The 11,781-nt window shown below is 44.1% G+C and overlaps 2 protein-coding genes across 5 annotated transcripts in view; both read right to left on the bottom strand.

Moving 5' to 3' along the window:
- Positions 1 to 11,781, bottom strand: part of LOC127592389 (chloride intracellular channel protein 5-like) — a 98,060-nt gene that overhangs the window by 69,789 nt on the left and 16,490 nt on the right. The window lies entirely within an intron of this gene.
- Positions 1 to 11,781, bottom strand: part of rp1l1a (rp1 like 1a) — a 32,861-nt gene that overhangs the window by 11,162 nt on the left and 9,918 nt on the right. For 2 of the 4 annotated variants that reach the window (XM_052052196.1, XM_052052205.1), the window contains 3 exons: positions 1,266 to 1,518; positions 554 to 946; positions 30 to 294 (listed from right to left, as the gene is read on the bottom strand). In XM_052052196.1, the coding sequence (XP_051908156.1) occupies positions 30 to 294; positions 554 to 946; positions 1,266 to 1,499 (892 nt within the window). In that variant the 5' untranslated portion in view covers positions 1,500 to 1,518. Of the gene's footprint in view, positions 1 to 29; positions 295 to 553; positions 947 to 1,265; positions 2,661 to 4,434; positions 8,690 to 11,781 lie in introns of those variants that run through there. The other 2 variants (XM_052052191.1, XM_052052214.1) reach the window with 2 other exon arrangements.

Here is an 11,781-nt window from a genome sequence, read left to right as displayed (position 1 = left end):
ACTGTATGTGTCAATGACTGATAGCCTACCACTTTTCCTGCCTTCCTGTCCCTCACTGCACTCACTGGTTCTGGACTGAGCTCCATGCGGGGGTGATCTTGCTTCTCGAATACCAGGGGATCGAGCCCCATTTTCAGGAGTCCTGCGACCAAGCCCGGGAGACTTGTTGCTCAAACCTGGCAGTTTTTCCTCTGAGCTCTTCCGCAGGATCTTCATCAGCAATGGACTGAGGGCCTCTCTGCCGACACACACCAAAACTCCAGGGCAGGTCATCAGACTTTGAACGTTGTCAACCTAGGGACATATACAGTTATTAGTCGAGTCCAAAATTTAAATCATTAGTTAAAATGCGACTTTTGTTTGTCTACATGCACAGTTATACAAATTACATCTACATGTGCCGATTCTGGGTGATTTTGCCTTTGTTAGTGCTGTTTGTCATTTTCTCCGTTTATAATGTATCTGGATAATTTTATCAAAAGGCAGGACGTGGTCATCTAAGGATCTGACTAATGAGTGCTGTTCAAGTATGAAGGTAAAAATAATTTCTCACCCTGCGTCCCTCTGCAGTATACATTTTTCGGACATAGAACTGCATCACCTCAGACACCTCCTCAAGAAAGGCCCTCATACTTCGGATTGAACTCCTGTTCAGGACCACACTCCTCCGCATCCCTGGCTCTGTATTTTTAATCAGAAGGATCCGTCGATGTCTGTGAGGTAGAAGGCCGGATGAGAACGTGGGCAAGGTTTCTGGTTGAGTGGTTTTTCGGCCGTGATGGTGCCAAATGCTTCGGGCTTTATTTGCATGCTCCATGTTGATTGGTTTTGGCTGCCGCCGGTCAGAGCAGAGGTAACAACCCCCATCCTGGAGTTCCTCCAGATGTTTGATAACATGTGTGCCGCGGGGGGTGGTCACAGTCCGCACACCAAATGGAAGGGGCATCTACACAGAGTTAAATATGTATTCATGTTGGCTCGAGCAGTTATCACTTCTGTGAAGTACCGTAAGTTATTACCACTTGTTAGCAGGACTAACAAAAAACACTATTATGAAACTTTATGAAGCAGTGGGCAGTGGAGGTCTGCACTCTTGTTATCGGTTGGTCCTTCCGGAAGGTTATAATAGACTCAGCAGTACTCAATCCATGGTGAAATAAATAAAAGTGAAAAAAAGGTAATGTTTTGCATAACTAGTGCCACTGCTTTGGAACAAAGGTAATCCTGTGGTCTGTGTTTTGATACCTGCCACTCGTCCTACTAACCTTTTGTGAAAGGTCATCCAGCAGGGCATCAAAGCATTTGAAGCTGCGCTTGTGGATGGCCATCCTGACACCACCAAACTGGCTGTCCCCACTTCTGTAGAAGGTGATCCTCTTCGCTGGCGTAGCTGTCTCCACAAAGGCAAGGCGCGAGCTGGAAGGTGGTCGAGGCCTGGGTGCTGACGCATGATTAGACTTGTGCGGAGGGTGCCAACTCCCTTCTTGGACAGTCTGCATTCTGTACTCTCACACACACCTGAGGGTTGTAATAAAGAGCTACAGTGAATGCAGTGGTAGATTTTTAGATATTTTTCAGTCACATTGCCTCTTTGCATATAATCACATGATTATATGCATACATTTATCTGGTTGGTTGACTGAGGAGGATTCAGCTCAGAACATCCGCTAATCAGACGTATTGTCAAACAGCATAAGAGGTTTTACTTGTGTCATTTGGCCATGCCAAATACTCAGTGCTTTTCCCTATTTCAATACTGAATAAAATGTCTTACACAAGACTACAAATACTCATGAATGTCTTCCGTACCGCTTGATCCTCACTAGGGTCGCGGGGGGTGCTGGAGCCTATCCCAGTTGTCTCCGGGCAGTAGGCGGGGGACACCCTGAATCGGTTGCCAGCCAATCGCAGGGCACACAGAGACGAACAACCATCCACGCTCACACTCACACCCAGGGACAATTCAGAGTGTTCAATCAGCCTGCCATGCATATTTTTGGAATGCGGGAGGAAACCGGAGCACCTGGAGAAAACCCACGCAGGCCCGGGGAGAACATGCAAACTCCACACAGGGAGGCCGGAGCTGGAATCGAATCCGGTACCTCTGCACTGTGAAGCCGACGCGCTAACCACTGGACTACCGGGCCGCCATACTCATGAATGTGTATTTGCCAATGTGCAATGAATGGCACACCTTTTTTGCTCAACAAACTGAGCCGGTGTCACAACTGATCACACCATTATGACCACTGGCACAATATAATGAATTCTAACTTCATGCCTTTGTTTGAAAAATGCTTAATTTGGATTGACATTTTAATGAGGTATTCATTTAACAATACAGTATATTTATTATAGTAGGTGTAGTTTGCACAGTCATAATTGTGATATCTTAAGAGCATATTAGCCACCTTATTTAGCTATATGACAAAAACAAAACACAAGACTAGACTATCAGCAGAATGCCTGACAGTTATACAGGGTGTTCGAAAAGTTTTGGGCACATTTTGACATTGAGTATCTCAGAAACTCTGAAGGATATAAAAACGCATCTGGTAAATTCAGAAATCTTGTAATCTCAATTTTTACAATGAATGTTCAGAGATGTTTAATGTGAGCACCATTGGTCACACGACACACATCAAGCCGATTGCCAAATTCTTGCCAAACTCACCCCAACATTGCATTGTCAATGGTTACAACAGCTTCTGTTATTTGTGCCTTCAGCTCGTCCACGTATCTTGGAATAGGGGGCACATAGACTAATCCTTTCACAAATCCCCACAAAAAGAAACCACATGGTGTGTTCCCTACTGGCTCTTCTGATCGATTTATGGGGGCTCGGCTGGAAAGCAGTTTGAACTTGATCAATCACATCTTCTGAAGTTGAGGGGCGTCCCGTTCTTTTACCTGGGCATAATCACCCATCCGTTATGAATTTACCATATCATCTCACTATGGACTTCCTCTCTGGTGGCTCCTTTCCGAATTTTCAGCGAAATGCATGTTGAACAACAGCCCATGATTCAGTTTTTGCAAATTCAAGCACACAAAACGCCTTTTCTGGTTGAGTGAACTTCATTAATGGGTCTGAAAAGATATAAAAAAACAATAGCCTTACAAAAAGAACTTAATGTAATTAGCTTTAAATTGGCACAAATTTTATCTTACTACCATTCATAGTTAAGGAGATATGGGGACTTCAATTCTGCCAAAGACTTTTGGAACACCCCTTTTTAACGTCAAACTCCAACCACATAACATAACCAACATATTGTAAAATGAAAACAATCAAAACAAAACTATTACAGATTTTGACATGAGTCGGTGTATTATTGATGTTAACATTCCTTGGCTGCGATGAGAGGCCAAACAATTTCTCTTGGCTGCAGACAACCTCAACGTGACACGCATTTTAATCCATTCTAACAACCTTACACCTAGTGTTTGGTAGTGCGCATCAACACATCGGCGCATGCGTCGAGCTAAAAAGGGCGAAGCCTCCGTGTCGGTGCGCATATCGCTCAGAGAAAAAGAGAGAAATTGGTGGGGAAAAAAATCACTTACTTTACTGTCAAAACACTGGAGATTGAAAAAAATAAAATAAAAACGTACATGTTCCTTGCCCAAAAGACAAGTACATAAGCAACATCAGTAAGCTAATATATAATAACAACACAAATATGGAACTATATTGCCAGCAATGATATAATATCCAACAGTTGTCCAATTGAGCAACAGTGTGCCCAATGTAGTTTGGGCAACACCACTGAACTAAAAGCAATTGTCAGTTTATCATTGACAATTAATAAAACACAACGAAAACACCAGCAGCCTCTATTTTTAAAGGGAAATGCCCAGTTAAAGTTTGAATGTTTTAAGTAGCCAGTTGTTTTTATTTTAGTCATACAAACCAAATTTATGAGGCACATTTGAAACTTGAACACTTTGAAACTCCACCTTACTTTGCTTGTAAATCGAACTGCCTTATATAAGAAGGTGCTGGGTGAAAGAGAAGATTCTCCAAACCACCTTAAGTAGAACCCGAGGTATTTCCCTCGTTTCCACAATATTCATCAAAACATTTTGCCAAAACAAAAATAGCCACAGCTGTTTATGGCACAACCCTAACTTGGAGAAAAATGTATGAAAAATGCACAGATGTTCAAAAACAATACTAGCTTGTAGCCATGTATTTACAGACACCAGCCCACATAGTGTCGGCAATTGATGATTTATTAAAAACATACATCGTTACATCTTACCAGAATAGAACAATTTAGAATAATTTCAGTTTTCACTAACTGTAGCTACTTGTTATGCATTTCACACACATTTTGAACAAATGTCCCAACTATAATAACAATAATAATAATAATAATAATAATAACAAGAAGAAGAACAACAACAAGAAGAAGATGCAATAGCACTCACATTTTTAGGAAACATGGTCCAAAGACAATCTGAAAATGCCATAGGGGAATGGTCTTCGAAAAGTTTGATTGGTTGAGTCAAACAGAAAGTTTTAACATGTTTTTGTTCAAGCTATTGTGTCTCTGCACTTTGAATCTTGAACTGAGATGCTTCTTCAGCTCCTACATTAAAATGGCAGTCACTAATCGGGAACATGGAGGAGGGAGGGGGAGGATAGAGAGAGGGTAGAGGAGGAGGCAAAGCAGGGAGGCTAATGATAGAAAGCAAAGCCTTCTTAAGAACCTGTGTGTGGACGGAAGAGGGAGGTTGCTATGGTGAGGATAGACAAGATTGTGGAGAGACAAGTGACACTCCCATGTGACAGGATGTGATGCACAAAACGTGCTATTTTAAACACATCTTTGAAAGTTTCTTTCATTTTAACACACACTGCTCAGCAGAAATGAACACCCCCCTCCCCCAACCCCTTGGAAAAATGCGATTTTTAGCTGCTTCTCAGTGAACACAAAGACAATTTTTTGACTTTTGATAACAAATGACTTAAATTCAGCTACACTAATTTAAAAAGCCCTTTTTTGTGCATATTGACAAATCACATTTGCAATCAGTGGCCCACATTTGTACTTTGAAGAAAAGAAAGACTTTTTCTGACTTACCATTTTGTTGTCTACTTATTTATGCTGAGCATTATTATGCTGAAAACCTTACGCTAACTGGAGCGCTAATTTGAGAGAAGGCGAGTTCCATCGCGCCAACTATGGCCATCGAGGACTACAAGCGTCCCGTGGCTGGCTTAAAAGTTCATTCCATGACATCAGCTGAGCAATGCTGTCTTGGGTGGCGATCGAGCGAGGTCGAGTTAGAGACAGTGAGATAGTGGAAAGAAAAGCCCCCGGGTCCAGGAAGTCTGGAAATCTGTTATTGTTAGATTCAGAAGCAGCATTGCTAAAATGGCTACAAAACGGATCTTTGGATGTCAAGCAGCTAAGACAAGAAACGCTCTGACGCTGGAAGAGAGGGGAGAAGTGATCAAAATGAAAGACGGAAGAAGCAAAATAAAAGACATTATCTAAGAAATTGATGTAAGCGAAAGTGAATGCTGATCGTAAATTTCACAATTTCTTTCCCTTTTTTTCTTTGTACACTAACTATATGAAGTGTTAAATAAGTGTGTGCTCATACTTATGCGCTAATGGAATAAAAATAAAGAGTACACATGCGATTGTGTGTGTGCGTGTGTGTGTGTGTGTTTACATCTGAGATCAAATTTGCTACTTTCGCAATTTCTTTCCCGTTTTTTCTTTCCACACTGACTATGCAAAGTGTCAAATAAGTGTGTGCTCATAATTATGCACTATTGGAATAAAAATAAAGAGTACACATCCAATTGTGTGTGTGTGTGTGCTTACATCTGAGACTAAATTTGTTACAGTGACAAAACCCCTGTTGTGAAAAATTTCTTGCTGCAAACATGATTTCGTTGTCGAGGAGTTTTATATATAGATTTTAAAATGACATGGTCTTAAAAAATAAAGGTTACAGTGTTCTGAGCTTCTCTGTGTTCATCTGACAGTGACAGTGCGCTGTAATGGTAGCGACCTAGCGAAAATAAAACGTCTCCAGTGTTGTCATCGAACCAAGTGTAGTCATCCGAAATGACGTCTACACAAAACCGTAGAGAGACTTCCACGCAAGAAGGACAAACACAATCAACATAGCCCGACTGTGTTAGGGGGAGTGAAACTCCCCTCTTTCAGAATGGTTTGCCTCAGTAGCACGGGGGAAGTGCGTGCTCCTGTTTGTACGGCCGGCAGTTTTGAATACAAGGCACATAACGAACGCTGGTGTCCGGTGTCTCATTATTCTTCAACAAACATATAGAAACAAACGTGGGAAAAACGAAGTATGCAACCATGGTTTGAATCCACTATATTGTTGAGCACTAGTTTACCTTAGATGTGCACTTTATAATGTTATATTGCTCTGTTTTGATTTCATTAAAAAAGCTGTTAAAGCAGCTGTTGTGTGACAAAATATTTTGTTTCACTGTTGTTGATGGACAGTAATATTGTGTGAAAGATTATGTGTGAATAACTGCTCCAAGTGAAAAATATTCATGTAAAATTGAAAATCGAAATTGTTATTTCAGTAAATATTTGCATTTGGCACATAGAAATTGATTCATGATTCCATGTTGATGAGAGCATTAAAATGGGGAGAAATAGGACAAAAACTGTAAAAGGAAATTCAGAAATGATAAAAAATGTGTGAGTAATCACGATTAATTTTTTAGTTCATTTGAGTTAATTATGACAGTTGCATTTTTAATTAGATTAAATATTTTAATCGTTTGACTGCTCATATATATATATATATATATATAGCGGCTGGATAGCTCAGTTGGTAAGGCATCGGTTTGGCAAACAGGAGACGGTGGTTCGAATCCCGCTTGGGGCAAAATAATGAGCACATAATACCATCCAGTGTGGGTCCTTGCAAGATCCTTCACGCGAATGCCTACCTCATACAATGATGAGAGACAATAAATCGAATGACATTCGAATGACTCAGACGTCGCCCGGCCAAACAAGGTCTGCGTCAGGTGCGGGGGAACCAGAGCACCATGATGAAAAATGGGCTACTGGAGATGGGCAAGATGCGATAACATGGCTCTGTTGGAATGCTACTACTCAAGCAACCCTAGTCAGAGTGGTTACATGCAGAGAATGTGGGCTAAATGGTTACTTCAAAACCCACAGTCACGGTGGACCACAAAACAACTAATAGCTCAGTGTTCCAACATCCACAAACGGCAACTGCTGTCACAACTTGAGATTGATGAGGTTCCATGGTGAAGGGCCCCAGGCTGCCAGATCAGAGGAGGAGGTCATACCAGAGATTGGGAAGCAAGCCCCAATGAATGCAGATGATGAGATTGGGAGGCCAGCCCCAATGAATGAAATGCTGAGCGAGGCAGCAACTGACCTGAAAGCTAACATCATGGCGAGAATGAAAGCTGGGCAACCTAGAAACCGATTACAACTGCTATGTGAAGTACCACCTGAAAGTCTCATGGAAAGTGTAAATGCAGCACTGAGGACGATCCCGACCGTAACCATCACGGAAACCAATGAGCTGATATACGCTTCAGCATCAGTAATCCTTGAGATGCTGGGCTATAAGAGCAACCATGGAAGCCATGCGATACGTTACCCACCATGGAAAAGACGGTTGGAGGCTAAGATCAAGGCGGCTTGGAAAGATGTGAGCCAATTGACGGAGGTGTGATGAAAAGGCCAATAACCGAAAGGTACATCCAGATGACCATATCTGAAGCACTCGAAACTGCCAAACAAAGGCTCCAAGCCTTGTCCAGCCGCCTAAAGCGGTACACGAAAGAGAATGAGGCCAGACGAATAAACAGGCTGTTCGCAACACAACCTGCGAAAGTGTACGCTCAGTGGCAGGGTCCTAACAACAGAGCTGACCCACCAAGACTGGAAACTGAAAGGTACTGGAAAGGCATAGGGGAGAAGAAGGTTACACATAACAACAGTGCACAATGGCTGGTGCCCCTGAGAGAGGAGCACAGCAACCTCCCTGAACAGAAGCCTGTTACCATAACAGTGGCAGACATACAATACAATACATGCTGATTTATATAGCGCTTTCACAACAGCGGCAGCTGTAACAAAGCGCTTTACAAAACAGTTAACATAAAGTAAAATAATAAACACAACACATAACATAAAACACGGACAGTCGTGCAGTCCTAACCACTTTTCCGTCACACGCTTTGTTTGAAGCGGTTTGAGATGAAAGAGGAGAGAATCAAACCTCCTCGACATGGATGACATAAAGCTGTATGCTAAGAGCGAAAGGGACATAGAGTCTCTGATCCACACAACCACGATTTACAGCAGCGACATCGGGATGCCATTCGGGCTTGAGAAATGTAGTCGGATGGTGACTAAGAGAGGAAAGCTAGTCCGCACTGAAGGGGTCTCACTCCCTGAAGGAACAATAGCAGACATTGAGGACAGCTACAAGTACCTCGGTATACCACAAGCCAATGGCAACCTCGAACTGGCAACAAGGAAAGCGGCTACGGCCAAATACCTCCAGCGAGTGAGGCAAGAATAAGACCCGGGCAATAAACAGCTATGCCCTGCCAGTGATCAGATACCCTGCAGGAATAATAAGGTGGCCAAAGGAAGAGATTCAGACCACGGACGTTAAGACCCGAAAGCTCCTAACGATGCATGGAGGGTTCCATCCCAAATCTAGCACCCTGAGACTGTACGCAAGCCGAAAGGAAGGAGGCCGGGGACTAGTGAGTGTGAGAGCCACTGTCCAGGATGAAACATCCAAGCTCCATGAATACATCAAGGAGAAGGCTCCAACGGATGACGTACTGTTTTGAAACACTTCTGATACTCAATTTGAATGAATATCAAGTTTTATAAAGGATCGTCGGAGATAGGCACTCAGAAATAACGACAAGACACTTCTGGCTACCAACAATAGGCACTTTATTGGTCCCACACAGAAATGATAACACAGTTCAAACAAGTTGTATGAAGCTAAACTCTTACCGTATGCCATTAGGGTGGAGAGCCAACACCCTCAGCAGAGTGAGCTTCAATACGCCACACTGTTTGTTGTGTAATCAAGTGGCATTGATCACAATCAAGTTTTGACAATTCAAGCAAAGCAGACTATGAAGTCGTCAAAGCAGGCTAAATAGTTTAACTCTGAAGTCGTCAAAGCAGGCTCCAGAGTCCATCTCTGAAATTGCTTAGGCAAGCAAGTCACCAAGTCATGCAATCATCTCAAAGCAGTTTTTCACTGAGAAGATATACATTGATTAAAGAAAACATCACAAAATATCTTAATATACCACGTACTCAGAGAATGTCTCAGACAATGGGGAACAGAAGATGAGGCGCTGGAAGAGGGACCATCATGGGAGGACAAGCCCCTACACGGGATGTACCACCGGACCATAACTGAAGTGGCTGATCTCAAGAAGTCCTATCAGTGGCTAGAGAAGGCTGTCCTGAAGGACAGCACAGAGGCACTCATCCTGGCTGCTCAGGAGCAGACCCTGAGCACCAGAGCCATCGAGGTCCAAATATACCACACCAGACAAGACCCAAGGTGTAGGTTGTGCAAAGAGGCACCCGAGACGATCCAACACATAACTGCAGGGTGTAAGATGCTGGCAGGGAAAGCCTACATGGAACGCCATAACCAGGTGGCTGGCATAGTCTACCGAAACATCTGTGCGGAGTATGGATTGGAAACCCCAAGGTCAAAATGGGAAACACCTCCGAAGGTGCTGGACAATGACAGAGCGAAGATCCTGTGGGACTTCCAGATCTAGACTGACAAGATGGTAATGGCGAACCAACCAGATATCGTGATCATAGATAAAGGGCAGAGGAAAGCCGTTGTAGTGGATGTAGCGGTCCCAAGTGATGGAAACATCAGGAAGAAGGAACACGAGAAACTCGAGAAATACCAAGGGCTCAGAGAGGAGCTGAAGAGAGCCTGGAAGGTAAAGGTGACAGTCGTGCCTGTGGTGGTCGGAGCACTCGGGGCAGTGACCCCCAAACTAGATGAGTGGTTGCAACAGATCCCGGGAACAACATCGGACATCTCAGTCCAGAAATGTGCAGTGCTGGGAACAGCAAGGATACTGCGCAGAACCCTCAAGCTTCCTGGCCTCTGGTAGAGGACCCGAGCTGAATGAGGGACGGACACCACCCGAGGGGGGGTCAAATGATTAAAATATTTAATCTAATTAAAAATGCAACTGTCATAATTAACTCAAATGAACTACAAAATTAATGGTGATTACTCACGTGAGTAATCGTGAGTAATTACGATTAAATTTAAAGGGGGGAGGGTGGGGGGGGCAGCGACTCTGTCGCTGTCGCTGGTGCCACTTCTCGTGGGCATAGAGACCGATCCTGGAGCCGCAGACTCGACCACAGATGGAGCAAGGGAAACCGGATACCAGGGGGGTATCAGCTGCCCGCTGATGTCGTTGAATGCGTTTCTCGGTTCGTCTGGCTTGGTTAATTTGGTGTATTTGAGAGATTGCAGTGGCACAAGTGATCTGCCAGGTTGGTCTGTTGAGTGCAAGTGTTTCAAGCTGCGTGGGGTTGACGTTGGCTCGCTTTAGGAGGTCCCTGCTGTAGTCCTTGAGGCGTCGCTTTTGCCCCCCAGCAGAACGCTTTGCACCTCTCAGTTGGCCATAGAGGACCTGGCGGGGCAGGCAGTTGTCTGGCATGCGAATGGTGTGTCCGATCCACCGAAGATGTTTCTTCGCCACGGCGCTTCCATGCAGATGGAATTCGTGCTTTTGAGGATGTCTGTATGGGGAATTCGATCTTCCCAGGACAGGCCGAGGATCTTTTGCAAGCAGCGTATGTGGAACGCTTCCAAGGTAGTAATGTGCCGGCGATATGGAGTCCATGACTCTGACCCGTAGAGCAGAGTGGAGAGACATACTGCATTATACACAGCAATCTTGGTACGGGTCTTCAGGTTTCGGTTTTCAAAGACCCTGCTGCGTAGGCGACCAAAGGATGATGATGCTTTATTAATACGGGTGTGGACTTCAGTGTCAAGGGAACAATTTGACGATAAAGTGGAGCCAAGGTAGGTGAAATGGTCCACTACTTTTAGTGGAGTGCCATTAATGTGAAAGGTGGGGGATGTGGAAGTTGGGGTAGTGAGTTGGAACATGACCTCAGTTTTTTTAATGTTAATCTGAAGACCAAAGGATTGGTACAGATTGGAAATGGTGTCCAGGGCGTGCTGCATAGAGTTTGAACTGTGAGCTAGTATAGTGCAGTCATCAGCATACTGAAGCTCACAGATCTGACAGATTTTTGTCTTTGTGTGAGCCTGGAGCCGTCTGATGTTGAAGAGGCTTCCATCTAGGCAGTACTCCATATGGACACCGTCTTCATGTCCCATGCCACGGTGGAAGAGGCACGTAATGGCAGAAAGGAGGATGTTAAAAAGCACTGGAGCCAAGACACAACCCTGCTTCACCCCAACTTTCACCTTGAAGAGCTCTGACTGGAGTCCTCCAATGAGCACTCTGGCTTGCATCCCATCATGCAGCTGCTGGAGGATGCTGAGAAACTTGGGTGGCACCCCAAGTTTGGAGAGGTGTTTCCAGAGCAACTCACGGTTGATGGTGTCAAAGGCTTTGCTGAGATCGATGAAGGCTATGTACAGGTCCTTGTGATGTTCTCTGCTTTAGCTGTCTTAAAACAAAGATCATGTCAATGGTGGATCTAGTCTTCCGGTAGCCACACTGAGTTTCTG

Source organism: Hippocampus zosterae, chromosome 2 (genome assembly GCF_025434085.1).
Source record: "Hippocampus zosterae strain Florida chromosome 2, ASM2543408v3, whole genome shotgun sequence".
Lineage (NCBI taxonomy): Eukaryota > Metazoa > Chordata > Actinopteri > Syngnathiformes > Syngnathidae > Hippocampus > Hippocampus zosterae.
The sequence above is the reverse complement of the archived record's forward strand: the minus strand, read 5'-3'. Positions and strand labels throughout refer to the sequence as shown.